The sequence below is a fragment of the Buceros rhinoceros genome, unplaced genomic scaffold, assembly GCF_000710305.1.
Source record: "Buceros rhinoceros silvestris isolate BGI_N320 unplaced genomic scaffold, ASM71030v1 scaffold3844, whole genome shotgun sequence".
Lineage (NCBI taxonomy): Eukaryota > Metazoa > Chordata > Aves > Bucerotiformes > Bucerotidae > Buceros > Buceros rhinoceros.
The window spans coordinates 30554-45947 of record NW_010406385.1 but is presented as its reverse complement, the minus strand read 5'-3'; the positions used below and the strand labels follow the sequence as shown (position 1 = coordinate 45947).

Here is a 15394-nt window from a genome sequence, read left to right as displayed (position 1 = left end):
AGCAGGAAGCAGCAATGTGCTGCAGCTGTTTCCTTACAGGCTGGGAGAAAGGCATGGAGCACAGGTTTTCCTGTGGGAACAGGGAAAGGTCAGACTGGATCAAGTGTCATTTGTGTCATATTTGTGTCCAGAGCAGAGCCAGACAGTTGGTAACAGCCCTTTCTAGAACACTCAGAAAATGAGGTTTACTGCACAGAACTCATGGAAGACCTGTTTATTTTCTTCCCAGCTGCTACCTGTTGCCTCTACAAAGCCTGACAAACCACCTTCCTGTTTTAACCCCAATTCCACGCAGAGGCAAATCAATACAAAATAAAGCCACTTTCCGAGAGGTTACTGAGATTAAAACTACATACTTACTACATATATACATAAACACAACAATAATCCTCTTTTTTTTTTTTCCTGGTAAACAGTAGCCTACACAGTACTCTCTCCTTGCTTAGAGAGTAGCCTTCTAACCTTCAGGCTGTATGCCAGGGAAGACTTCCTGAGGAGCTGAAGTTCAACTGCTAGGTGCCAAAGCAGACCTTGTTTTGCACTATTATTTCCAGAACATAAATCGCAGCAAATTGCATTGCTGCAGGCTTTTAGGCATTACACAAGCTGTTCTGTCCAGGACAGACTCTACCCCAGGCTTTGCCCAAGAAATAAAGCTGAGCTAAGGACTCAGGTAAGGAATGCAAATTACCTGTATAACCTGAGCAGCAAGCTCAGGTGTCCCGTGCTTCAAGTCATGTCCATTAATTGCAAGTACACGGTCATTGCTGCAGAGCCTGCCATCTTGAGCAGCCAATCCCCCTTCCAAAAGGTCAAGAATAAAAACACCTGGCTCATCTGTTCTGCGTACAAGTTTAATGCCAAGCTGCTCACTGGAGTCACGTTTATGCAGCGTCACTTGAAAGCTATCTTCCCGCAAAGAACTGGTGGTGTCCGCGTGGTTGTGTGTGCGGCTGCCGAACCGCCTCTCTCTCAGCACGGTGAGGTGCAGCACTGAGCAAGGCTGGGAAAGCACAGCTCGAGCATGGTTGTGAGAGACGTTGCTTATGTCAAAGTTATTGACCTGCAGAATGACAACAACAATGAAATTGGAATTATATTTTCATGTGTTCAATAGTTCCTGGTTATGGAAATGAAGTCCTTTCCATCTAAAATCAGAGCTCACTGCAAAACCAACCTCAGAGCAACCTAACTGACTTTACCAGGATTCTTATCTTGTTCTTCCCTCCTCTCCTGAAAACCCACTTTTGCTGCTCAATCTACAAACCCATCTCTAGGTTGGAAAAGACCCTTATGACCACAGAGTCCAACCATTAACCCCCGCACTGCCAAATCCACCACTAAACCACGTCCCTATGCATCATATCTACACGTCTTTTGAATACCTTCAGGGACGGGGACTCCACCACTTCCCTGGGCAGGCAGTTCCAGTGCCTGACAACCTTTTCAGTGAAGAAATTCTTCCTAATATCCTGCCTGCCCTGGCACAACTTGAGGCCTTTTTCCACAAGGATGATGATAACTCTCTGACAGTGAATACCCTCTGTTATCATAGTCCAGGGTTTTCCCCCCGCCCCGTCTCCTACACTTGTCTTCCTTATATCTCTCCATTGTTGGTTCTTCAGGACAAGAACTTTGCATATGCTTTCAGTGTCAAGCCCAGGATCACTTAAAACTATAAAGTAATAGCTATAAAAAGGATACATCCAAATCTCCTTTGAAAGCTTATGTCTAACAATATGCAGTACTTCCATGATGTTAAAAATTTAAAAACCCCTTGAAATCCAGAGTAATTAAATTTGTCCATTAAGACATTAGGAAAAGGTACTTGTACTAGTTCTCAAGTTTTAGCATGAACTTAGCAAAAATTTCCACTAACTTCAGCTAGGTCAGAGTTTCAGACTTATAACCTGTATCACTCAAAATTCAGTTGTAATTCAAAATCAGATTAAAATTTCCCTCCCTCTAAACAAGAATCGTGTTTGTTATGCGGCCCACTGATACAAAGATCAGTAACCTTCAGTCACTTCTTGCACTATAAAGTTAAGATAAAAATTGACAGAGCAGAGATTTGGCAGGAAAACAGGAGCACCACTAAAAACAGCACAAAAGCCGCATTTGCCTTGTTCTGTCAGAAAGGGGTTCAAAGCTAACACTAGAACTTCATCCTTATCATGTACTACTGCACCTTGATGGAGGAACCCCACCCTGTAAGCGGGAGGCAGCCCTCCCTGAGCCACTTCCACCCCGATGCCCAGTACAAAGCCACTGCTCCTGACAGCACAGCGAGCTCAGACCCCAAACCACAGCTGTGGCCTGGTCTGCTACTGCTCCAAGACAGGCTGTCACCTTGGGCAGAGGGAAAGGAGGCACAGCTAGGAGAAATAACATTTGGAGTTGCCACCAGGCAAAACCTACTAGGGTTCATCTGTCAGAGCCCTTAAATTAAATCTAGTTTTATTTTTAGCTGTTAATAGATAAAGTAAATACATAAAATAAGGAAGTGTTCAAAGGACACAGAAGAATAAAACGTAGTTCTTTCTACAAGATAGTTCACAATTTTAGAATAAAACAGCCTTAGCATTTCTTGGGGAAAGAGATTCTCATTAGGACATGTCTTACACGAATTACAGCCACAGTCCAGTACAAAAAAGGAACAATTTGTAGAGCACTTTGAAAATGTTAGGCACCTGCCTATACCTTGCAGACAACATACACTTTTATGTAGCTGTTACTAAATGCTGTTCCCTCAGATCTTAAAAACGTAATACTTCTTGTTTGACTGGGCGAGAAAATGCTGAGTTTCACCTTGCAGCCCTTTCTGGCTTCTTTTAGTCCTCAAAGGCTCAAAAAGCCTTTGAAGGCATTTTCAGAAACATCCAGCTCAAGAGTGCACGCTGAGCTGCATCTAAGAATTTCAGCTGGCAGAGACTGAGCCTGACCATCTTAGTACAATAACTCAGCACCTACACAGATAAATTCAAAGCAATAAAAATACTGTTATCTTCCAAAACGTTTGTCTTTCACCTCCTGCACTTCCCTCTCAACATGACAGAAGGATTCTGAGGGACACCCGCCTAGCATTGAACAGCCCAGTGCCAGCACATTGATAGGGAACATTCACTGCATCTTATAAATCCTATTTATAGTCAAGTTATTGCCACTTACAGCTTTCGAAAATATAATTGACACCTGCCCAAACACCAAGAATTTCCAAAGCTTCACTGGAGCTCAAGCTCCCTGTTCCGGCAACCAAGCAGAGCCCTTGAGTATCAAAATAAATTAGGCAGCGTTCAATCAGTGTCTGCCGCTGCTTGTTTAAAAGGCAACAGTTTGAAAACCCCTTGCGCGACTTTCTTGGCTAGCCACTATGCTAATACTCCAAGAAAACAAAAAGGCACGTTTCTCAAAAGGGACTTTATTTTCAGAAGTGCAAACAAATTCCACTCCAAGGGTAACTACAGTATTTAAGCTACTTCTATCAGTTTGATTTCAAAAAAGTGAAATGAAAAAGGCTGATATTAATTTTGGACTGATCTTAGCCTATGGATCAAAACCAAATGTATATATATAAAATTAACGCATTAATATATAGATACAAAAAAGCTGTAAGACTGTCCCATTTATGTAGAACTCAGTTACTGCCATTCTTAAGAGTCTCATAAATAACCCCTTCCCCTAATATAAAATTAAAAGTAAAAAAATTAATAGAATTTGATCTTTTTACACCATCTGAGGCTAATTACTTAAAACTGTAACAAAAATACACACTTGATCATAACCAACTTAAATTTTAATTATGTAAAATTGAAACAAAGACCAAGTCCTGCAACATTTAAAACCATTTAAGAAAAATAAACTCATATTTTTAATACTGACTAAGATGCTAAGGAGGAAGAATAATTCCAGAGACTAGTCTGACATAAAGCATGATAGTCAAAAGTGCTAGTACCACAGGCTCAGCTCTGAATATTAATTTGCTTTCCAAGTGATAATTGCAAAGCTAACATTTACACAGTGTAGTTTGACAAGAAAAATCTCCCATCTCATTTAACAGGCAGTTCTGCAAGGAGTGAACAGAAAGAAAGTAGACAGAATGCATAATTCGGTTCCATACTTGAAGTATTTGGTCTCCAGCAAGAAGTCTTCCATCTCTGGCAATGATCCCATCTCGATAAACCTCTTGAATGACAATGTTGATCAAAGGTGTTTCATTGCCACCCACTATGCTAATTCCCAATTCAATATAAGGATTGGACCGATGAATTTCAATAGTAGTGATCTCTCCTTCAGGCAAGGTAGGTGGCTGTTGATTTGCTGCCAATTATTTTATAAAAAGAAAGATGATTAATATCCTCTATACCTTACATTCACTTTCAGTAAAGTCACCAAAGGACAATGCAGACAGACCACTCGACAACAGCTGAACAACTAACTAAACAAGTGCAACTGGATTAGTTCCACTACTTGGTGGAACACCTAGCTTGTTAGATAGAAACAGCTCTCTAAGGACTTAGTAGCATCCATGCTTCTTGAAATGGGGTTATTTGTATTGGAAAAAGATATTCTGAACCCTTTGGACCCTGTCCTTTATAACATATTGCATACACTTAATTTCCAATTTGATCAGTTGAGTGTTCACATTTAATGATGATAATAAAAATGTGCATGACTTGGTCATGTCTCTTCATCTGCTGGTCTCACAACTGCACTAGGAGCTGCCATTGAGTTACCAGGTAAGAGAAAAGCCCATTTCTGAAGAAAACATGGAGACAACTAAAGAGGAAAGAGGTGGATGCTAAAAGATGGCAAATACAGAGGAGAAGGAAGGGGACAGGACCACCTTCCTCTGTGGTAAGGCTCAGCACCTCCTCTCTAAAATTCACAGGTGCTAGAGACGTTACTGCTTGTTCGGTGCAGATGGATGCTGGAGTTACTCAGCTGCCTTTTCGTTTGAGCAAGACAGCACTCTGGGTGTGGGAACACTGCTGATCCAGGCAAGGGGGAAGGAGGGAAAAGAAATCTCATCTCAGAAAACAACTTTTGTAATTTTCAGAAGATACACTCCTTCCGACTCGCTACAAGGCCAGTGCTACTAGTAGATTAACATGAACTACTGCACCATGATATGATACATGATGATACAGCACCAAAATAGCTAGCACACCTCCAAGATATTTCTTTCCTTCCTAACTGTGACCGTATCTCACTTGTATACTTGCACATAACTGAAACCCACTAATATTTCTCCAGGAATCACAAGAGAAAAGCGCAGAAAATGAAGACGTGCATTCATGGTTGGCAAGAGACAAACTCTGACACCACAAATGTTTCTACATCTGATAAAAGGGACTTGAGAAGATAAGTGATGACATACTGTCTGCTACTGTGTTCTCCTCAAAAGGCGGATTGTCGATGCTGGGCTCGTCTGTCCACGCAGGAAGGGCAGGCGAGGTGAAGCTCTGCTCGGCTGGCAATATTCCCTGATCTGCATCCGAAGATAAACTGCTAGGCTGCTCCGTCCCACCAGGACCACTCTCACTCTCCGCTTCTGCTTGCAGCTTACTTGTTTTCCTTCTCTCCAGAGCAACCCTTCGATGAGAAGCCCCAGGACACCTGTGAAGACATTTAGACCATGCTTCAAACCCACAGAAATGTTTGTAGCACAAAATGCCTGAGTATTCCATCAAATGAAACCAGCCTGATTCAAAGCCATCACTTTAAGCTAATTAAAAAAACAACCACATTTTAAGGCCAAAATATGTTTTAGAGGACAAAACCCCAAAACAGTACTGCTTTCTTCACAAAATTTCTAGTGTGTAGTTGTTTGGTCATGAACTAAGTGCACTGTAACAACTTCTGAATGTGGACTTACTCTGTTATGCACATTCCAATTTCTGGAAGATAACCTTGCTGAAAAGGTTAAACAACACTAGCATAAAATTCCACATAAGAGAAGTCCTGTTCAAAGACGCATCTGGAGACCCACTGAAGCAGTCTGCTTTCACCTTAGCAAGTCAAGAGAAGGAAGTATCTGCCTGGGGTCATTCAGCGGAGAAAAGAGATGAAAATTTTACGTATTTTGCAACACAAGTGTTTAATTACTAAAAAAAAAAATTATGCTTGTCTAGGAGTTCGTATGAAAAGTTTAGCAAAAGTAACAGCACTGCTCATTATTTCCTTTTGAATCAGTAGAAGGTGTTCCATCCTCCTCCTGTTCCCGCTTTTTACTTTCTGACTTCACACAAGAGGTGCAATTTTTTTGTTTTCCCTCATGTAACAACGCTTCATCAGCATTTGACACTTTTCACTATAACTCACTTCGTTGAGTTCCCATTTTTCTTAATGCAGTCTTTTTTGGCTTATGTTTAAAATCGTACAACAATTTATTGCGAAGAAGGGCTGCAATGTTGCAAATTCATGGAAAACCTTCATTTACTGAGTGGTCTTGTGTGTAGATAATTGAACATGGACATCAATCTTATACCTGTTCTGTCAGGTTTCTCAGTGTCTGATATGTCACTTCTTACAGTATTTGATGTCCTTCTTCACGTTCCTGCTTCGGGAGCCACTGACGCTTATGTTGTAGTAGTGTCAGAAAAAAGGACCCACATTCTTGAGAGTCCTCCCCATTTGGGAACTTGACAGATAGTTATACGAAAGAAGAAATTATTTATTTTTGCAACAGAAGAAATGCGTTAACAGAGTAAAAGACAGCAGAAATCTAATGACATCCTAACTTGTTAAGCCAGAATGTTTTGAGAACCACAATTCTATTCTGACATTCGTGAAGGGGATTAGACAATTATTTGGCTAGACTGTTTCGGCATAAGGGACTTCTAAGAAACGTTAACAAAGTTATTCAGCTCCGAAGGATAAAGTCACCTGTGTAGCTTTTGTGACCTCCAGGAGCATTGGACATACATGAACTGAAATTGTAATATATATATATATACACACTTACAAAATTATATATATGTCATGATATACATTTAGAAGAACAGTATAAGGTAACCCGAATGTGCTGTGAAATACGCATAAATAAATTAGAGAGCATTCACATTATGAAATGACACATTTCTTAGGGCCTTCCCCAAGGCAACTGCTGGTCATCTTGTTCTTCAAAGAAAGTTCAAGCACAAAAGATGAAAATTACTTGAAAGGTTTTGCTCTGTGAAAAAGTTTCTCTGATTTTAATAATGGAACACAACCCTACTTCTTGGTTTTGCCCAGGTAATATTTACGACATGAAATCACTGGCATAGTGGGACTGATCAGCTAAGAAATCTGGACAGAAATCTGGTGGCCAGAACAGTTACAGGTGAAACTCAGCAGAAAGTTTTTATCATTGACCATTTCACAATGCAAACCTCAAAAACAAGCATCCCAAAAGGCCAAGAAAAGGAGAGATGCAATCCCTCCCCTCAGAATTTCTAGAATGCTTTCACTGGATGGGTTAGCTTCACACTCCCTGAATCTTAGCGCTGGCAATGGGAAAAAACCAGGACCAATCTTCAACATCACTCCTGCAGCAACATCAAGGGGTAAATGCTCTTGCAGAGGAAACCTCTTGTCTACTGGGAGCTCTGACAGATGTGCTCTCCCTCACCAATCTGCAAGAGTTTAGGACAAAGCCACGCTGCGCTGCATGACCTTGCTGTCCCTGGCTGCTCTGTCTGCTACAAGGAACAGCAATTTTTCAGCAGAGAGGTGAGTGAATAGCTCAAAACTGATGCTGTCAGAGGACCATGCGCTTCAGTCCCACTGGGCTTGGACGGCAGAGTACAGCCTCACTGGACTGCTTCTGTGAAACAGATACTTCCTCAGGTATCTGCTACCAAAACACTGTGCTGTTGACCCTTATTCAGCCAGCTCACAAGGCCTGTGGATCCCAAAGGACCTGGTGTACATGGGAAAGTACACCTTGGAAATTTTTTTTTTAAACTGTATCAAACCAGCACAGAACAAAAATCACTCCCAGAGGTGTCCTATTTCTGTGAAAGCCTTCCCAACCACAGCCAGGTCCTCCTCCACAGAGCTCATTCCCCCCTCATCACCTGGCAGCTGATGAAAGCCGTCATGCAAAATATAAATAGATTTGGGGTTTATTTTTGACAATGGTATTTAATTATCATTTCAAAGGATAATATCAAGAAATGTAAACAGCCTCCTGTCATGAGCACACCTCGGCTCATCAGAATCCCTTTTGTGCAGCACTCTACAAGGCAAAAAAGGAAAGAAAATCCCCAGATTCTTCCCAAATTAACCAGCAATTGTAACAGACTATGGCTTCAGCTTGGTATAGTGCAACTGCATTGCCAGTAAAGTAGTTGTCTAGCGGAGATGTTCATTAACGGGATGTCAACTCCTAGGTCTTTACACACCTACCAAGCAGCAAAGTCCACTATTGGTATTCAAGCACAGTTAAAAGGAGATTTTTCATTTCCACTTGCAACATAAAAAGATTTTTATTGGCAGTAGGAATTCATTATTCACAAACAGCAAAACCATACAGCAGTTGTAACAGTTAACAAGCGTCAATAAACATCTAAAGGAACACACCTTCACTAATACTGGTTTTGCCAAATATCTTGGATAAAGAGGATTTTGGAGTAAATCTTTTAACGAGTTATGTACACAGTTGGGCACCGCGGGAACAAAATGAGCACTGAAGATAGTTTTTATGGGTACAGGAATCCATTCTCATACAATTGCATAAATAAGGGCTAAAATAAGACTGAAATGTGTCTTACAGGAACAGCATTTCCTATCTAGCCACAAAGGCCAGACTACCTTGGCTAGGAGTGAGAAGAAAGGCAGGAATGATTTTTAGAATTTTCAGAAATTTTTTAGTTTCCTTCATGCTGAAACAACCAGCTAAAGCAACTGAGTGATGATACTAATTAGGAAACTCAAAGTGCAGTTGTTCTTGGAATGTAAAATGAGCTTCTGCTTATATCCATCGACCCCCTCCTCTCCTCCCTTCAGCACTAGCTTTTGCTCAATTCTGGATGGTGACAAAGTGTAGCTTTTACCTTCAAGCTCTCTTCATCCATGTCAGACACAGAAGAAAAAGTTTTCTTTTTCTTTTTTTTTTTCTTTTATAGCCAAGTCTGCTGGGTTTCTCATTTAAAAGCTGACTTCTTGGAACATTAGCAGCAATCCCTCTCTGCAGATAAAAAGAGCTTTCATACAAAATGGAGATGTAGTTTACAGCGTATTCCACGGAATAACAGTAGGGGCTCAAAAAACACATTTGCTCACTCTCCACTGAAAAGAAAGATTTCATTGTAACTTATGCCATCAGCTTCTGACCAGTCTAGAGGTTTGATAAAAGCAAACACAGCAAATAGCCTCAAACCAGTTGCACTGAACAGTTTTCCAAGCAGGAGATGAATTTAAGCAAAGACTGCAGAGAAGCAACCCAAATGCCTTTGCTATTGCTTATAAAACCTTGCCAGCAAAGTGACCTTAAGCAGTAATTCCGCAAGATTTACAGCTGCAATTCAGAGTGAAACATGGTGCTGCTTTGGAAAGTTAAGTGTTTGGGGTTTGGTTTTTATTTTCCCAGCACAAAAAAAAAAAAAAAAAAAAAGAGAAAAAAAAGGAAGAAAAGGAGGCACTAGGAGATATCTAGGTTGGGAATCAGAGAAGACTCAGGGAAAAGAAAAAAAGAGTGGATTTGGTGAACATTTCTGTCTCACATCCAATGACTTGAGGACTCTACAAGGAGCCAGGTGGCTTCAGAGCAGAGAACAAACACAGAAAGATCCTTCACTTTTCCAGCAATGGAAAGAGTCCATAGGGCATGGAGAAGCTCTGACTCTGTGGCCTATTCACTTACTCAGGTGCAAGGAAAGACCTGCCAAAAGAGGGTTAAATCCTACAGATCCTCATCACTTCTCCTGGTGCTACAAAGAGTAGGGTAAGAACAGTGCTTGCAGCTAACACGGGACTGGGTGGGTAGAACAAGACTCAGCAGCGCTATCCTAGACACAAAAATAACTGGGATTGCCAAGATTCTGAATGGTAAAATTCTGCATCTATACAACTAATTTTCCCATGGATCTAGTTAATCTGAATCTGTATATTAAGCATGCTGGCACACAGTGAATAGCTCAATTGCTTCAATTCCAGAAAATACAATCCCATAAAAAGTTCAAACTTAACTAGACATAAAATTGGCTTGAGTATTAGCCTCAACATTAAAACCTCTTGAAAAATGTCTCTGTCCAAAACGGTAACTGAAACTACCACAGGAGAATATAGGAGGGGAAAACTGACGCCCAACTCAAAAGCAATACATAAACACAATGCCTAACCCTCTCAGTAAGTTGTACAAATGTCAGAGTATGTTTTTGTACAGTGGAGTTTCTTCAGGTCTGAATAATCTGTAAGAATTAACTGAATTAAAATCATACACAAAAAAAGCTCTATTTTTTTTTTTGTTAGATTTCCTTCTGATAAATTAACCTACATATTTAGAATTGGCACTGTACTAAATATTAACAAATTTTCTATAACAAGTGACTGGGAAAAACAGTAAAACTCAGCATTATTCATATATTTTTATCCTTTGTATTCAGATTATCTGCATTGTGTTTAACTTTGAGAACCACAGTTTCCAAGTGAATGTGATGAAACTGGAAGACTGATAAATACAGAATATTTTCTGCATGCAACAAAGTATCACCAAGTGCAATTAGTGACCATGAAGTACTCAAGTTTGTCGCTCACGCCTCTCATTTCCTTGCTGGAGCAGCTTGCAGTAGTCTTACACTCTGAGGTGCCTGGTAGATATAATGGCATTTTCTTCCAGCTTTTATGCTGAGAGCTGATTAAAACAACACTGAAAAACCTGAGTGTGAACATTTTGAGACAGTGAAAACTAACCGCCCATGCCACATTTCTTAGAGGTACAATCTAGAGCATGGAAGGGCTTGTTGAGACTGGTTTATATTAATCTATGCTGAAAATTACAATATTACTGAATTTTATATTTCTTTCCTACAGTTAAAGATCGGTAGTAGAATTTTACTGGATTCAGTAATCCATATAAAAATCAAATTCAAACTATGCAGTTGCTGCCATTGTTTGTGTCAGCAATGATAATTTAGAGGTGTTCAGATGTTTGCAAATAAACTTAATTGAAAACTGTAAATCACTGTATACTCAAAATGTGTATCAGCATCCCAAGACAACAGACAGAATTGAAAATGAGCAGCCTTCTGCAACTGAAAGCTTTTTTCCAGCCGACAAACAGGAAAAGCTAGTGACTCAGCTCACTCAGATTTCATAATAACCTTGTGCATTAAGTAAATGAATATTTCATATATACCTAAAGAAAGCATACACAGTGTTCCATGTACAAATTACGTGACCCTTTTGTAAACAGCTCTAATTCCATTCAAAGAGATGCCGACCAAGGAAAATGGACTGAAGAGGTCATGGATATGACAGTGGGGAACAAAAAAAATGAACAAAGTATGTAGCAGGAGCCTTGCTAGCATTCTGCCTTTTATTAAAATCAAATCAGTTTATGATTAGGATTATAAATCAACCAAACAATTAGGATTCCTCACCACCCCCAAGTCATCATATAGATCAGAAATTACTTGCCCGGAGAAAACAAGCTAATGTGGAAACTGTGTGGAAAAATTAAAAAAAGGAAAAAAAATAAACAGAAATCCTCCTCAGTAGTCCCCGCTCCTCCCTGACATGGACACCACACATGTACATTCATGCTGTGGGTACAACAACCAAAACAACCCAGGCAACTCCAGGCTCACCACAGTCCGTAGGGTTGCTTCATGTCCTGCGTATCCACTGTCTTCCCAGGCTCTGAATCTGCAGTAGCCTTCAGGAAGTGGTAAAGAAGGGCATGGTGGAAATGCACACATGAGCAAACCATTTCCAAGGCAGGCGGTGGCTACCCTATTCCCCTTCTCTGTGAAGCACTTGCCTGCATGCACGCCCAACCACACCTGAGTCCCAAACAATGTCCTCTGCAATGCATTGTTCATCTGAAGATGGCCAAAGACCATAAAAAGTGGATACAGACCAACACTTGGAGGAAGTTCATAGGGTAGATCCATGCACCTCTCAAATAAAACATTCCATCTGGGTGGTCACCAGTGTTGCTGGACTGCACTGAAGGCGAGCAGGAGGCACACAGCTAATACTGCCCTTCTTTCGGGGAGAGCAACAGGAAAGGAAACCTGTCCCCAACCCACTGCAACGACAGGTAACACCACCAAACCACAAAACACCCTCATGAAATTGGCAACTGCTGAAGTTTACGCAGGCTAGTTTAAAAAAATAAAGAAAAATAAGAGTATCAGATCGAAAGAAAGCAAAGCAGGTAAGAACAAATCCCACAATGAAGTCATGGAAATGAAAAGATCTCCTCTCAGCTGGTGACTGAGGAGACCAGAAGAGTTAGGACTCATACCATCCATCTTCGTGAAGAGTCACCAGACAATATGCTTGTTTTTACGAATGCTGCTGACAAAGACGCTCACATACTGAATTGTATTTCCCTAGTGCCTTTTGTCTATGTATAATGGATATGCACAGTGCTGGTTCTTCTGGGTTTGATGCTCTTTTGCAGGGACAGTTACATACTTTCCCAAAACCTCTCTCGGCAAAACGAACATAGGTTTTCAAACAGCACTGAGCTGCACACAGGGAATATTTTCTAGTAGCAGATGCAATTCACCTGAACTGGATCCCTTTAAGTCAGCTGCATTTCCTTTGAATACATAATTTCCTCCTCTACGTAATTCTTCACTATACTTTTATAATTTCATAAATCTCTAAATAGTTTAAAGCTAGCTGGTATAGATAAGCATAATATTTTTTTAAGCCTTGACTCATTGATTTTACCATATTTCAGCTTTACCATAAATGGTAAGTTTTGTTCATGACTCATGTAATGAAATAGCTAGTGACTGAAAACCTCTATTTACTGCAAATATTCTTCAGCCTACAGAGGAAACAAAAGAAGTCATATATATCCCTTAAAACTAGTTTAACATTTTTCCATGAGAAAAAAAGGCATCACCTTAGAGAGAAGAATGAAACATCTTCATGTATCAGGGTAACACAGGCACAGTACGGGGGCAATTCCTTTACTGGAAGAACAAAGTGCATGAGTCTGCACAATAGGAAGTATCATTCTATTTGAATTTGATAATCATAGAATACCACGTTGGAAGGGACGGCAAGGATCATCTGGTCCAACCTCATAACCACCTTATTTCCTTCCTTCTGTCATGGCCTCCTTTCAGTATTTGAATATTTAAGGTAAGATAACATAAAGCTGACCTATAAAATTATTAACAGTTAAAAATAAGGTCCTAAACATTTAGGTGCAGGTAATATTGGAATGTATTTCTCTGACACAAAATCACTCACAAAAGCTGCACCAAAACTTCCCACTGGTGTGAAGCGATCAGTTTCTACCAAATAAACAGGGTACTGGAAGCGTTCTATAAGCAATCCAAACAAACAAAGAATCCTAGAAAAAACAGCATGCTCATGGGGCAGACCATCAACCTGCTCCAGTAAATGGATTTTATTTTTTTAAATGAGAGAAAAACAGGTATCAAGTCTTGAGAGATATCCTGTCCATCTTACTTACCTCAAAGCAGAATCAATTCTGCCGTAACTGCTTCTGATAAAGATTGGTTTAACATGTTCATGAACACTTCTGAACGTGAGGAATACACAACTGCCACCCAAGTAACCCCTGCCACTGCAAGACCATTACAAGGCTTTTTTCCCCTAAAATCTGAAGTAAATCTCCTTTGTTCCTATTGCACTACTTCCTTCCTCTTTGCAGACAGCTTGCACATCTCTCATTCCGCCCCACCACCAGCTTTCTTCCCCCTACCATAAACAAACCCCATTTTCTTTAACCATTTCCGCTAAATCATGTTTTTGAATCTTATTCTCCCTGTGACTCTTTCCAAGTGTTCTTCACTATTTCTGGTCCTACGCCCAAAAGAGAATACAGTGCTCTACTTTTACACAGTTAAAGACCAACCATTTCCTACGGTCTTCTACTGTGAATTTAAAAACTACCTCCAAGCCTCTTTCCCGTCCTGCCCCCAATTTCTCTACAGCTACACAAACTGGCCTCCCAAGCATGTAAGGAACATGCAATGCAAACACCTGCATCACTCACCTGTTTTTGAGATGTGCCGTCAGGTCACACCGCTGCATGACTTCCTGACACACGGAAGAGAAGGGGCACAAAACAAATAGCTTGTCTAACAGTTTATGAACAAGAATGCTGGATTTTTTGCAGAGTTTAAAATGGAGTCTTTTCCGATCCAGCGGGCAGAAATCCTTCTCCTGCAGAAAGTTCCTTAGGCACTTGTAGCAGAAAGTGTGTCCACAGGGAGTGTCCAATGGCTGCAACAAGGGCTGAAGGCAAATGTGGCAGACCAAGTCATCATCTACTTCGTTCTGGTAATTGTATAGGTGGTTTTCCCTTGTCCAGTGCTGCTGGCCACACTCGAAGCACAGAGGGTTCAAGGAGGCATTCTGCTCCACCGAAGCCATGTCGTCACCTGTAGTCCCCATTGTACAGCTAAGAAGGCTGACAGATTCTCTTCCTTCTCCTCATAGGAGGGGGTTGCTCATGTAAAGCTCAGAGGGAAGCAACTTCTTCCAGGATGACTTACACTCTTCAGTCAAGTGTCATTTTCTGCAACAAATAAAGACATTTAAATTATTTATTTTGCATGAATTATGAAAGCTCTTGTCAGAACTTTTGACTTTTTCTGGGTTTACCAAAACACAACAGCCAGGTGGAGCAAGAGAATATTCCTGTTTTCTGTAAATTTGTCCTAGAAGAGAACAACAACAACAAAAAATCTGTAAGCACGCTTCCTTTTACAACATAAATGCTTTATGGCTTCCTAACAGCTGCTGCGCTGCACTGCACAGTTTTCACCTGCAAGATGACCAGTTTGTGACAGCAAGGACACTGCATTATGCAATGTCACACTAGAAGAGTGCAGTCAGTATCTAGCACAAGAATACCCTATTGTGAAATAATGGTTATGTGCCCAAGTAATTAAATGAGGTCTCTAATATGAGATTATTATTTTAATCTGGTCCTACTCTCTTCTTTTGATTTTGACTGTTAATGTAGAATATTACACAATAAAGGTCAAAATACATTGCATTAAAAATAACATCAACAAACCGCTTACCCTGTTCTTTCCATTAGTAATATTGCTTATATGTCACCACTTGCCTTCAGGTTTTCTCTGTGGGTTGCTACACAATAGCAAGAAAAACTGATTCTATCCAATATGCTGCACTAGGTTTAGTATGGAGGTCAGTAATAAAAATATGGAATAAACTATTCACGTGAGACTAC

At 40.4% G+C, this 15394-nt stretch overlaps 1 protein-coding gene across 1 annotated transcript in view; it reads right to left on the bottom strand.

Moving 5' to 3' along the window:
- The window catches only part of LNX2 (ligand of numb-protein X 2), a 26714-nt gene extending 12125 nt beyond the window's left edge, over positions 1-14589 (bottom strand). Inside the window, exons 1-4 of the mRNA XM_010134062.1 lie at positions 14189-14589; positions 5378-5616; positions 4118-4317; positions 692-1063 (exon numbers count right to left, since the gene is read on the bottom strand). Of these exons, the coding sequence (XP_010132364.1) occupies positions 692-1063; positions 4118-4317; positions 5378-5616; positions 14189-14589 (1212 nt within the window). The remainder of the gene's footprint in view (positions 1-691; positions 1064-4117; positions 4318-5377; positions 5617-14188) is intronic.
- Positions 14590-15394: the final 805 nt, after the last annotated feature.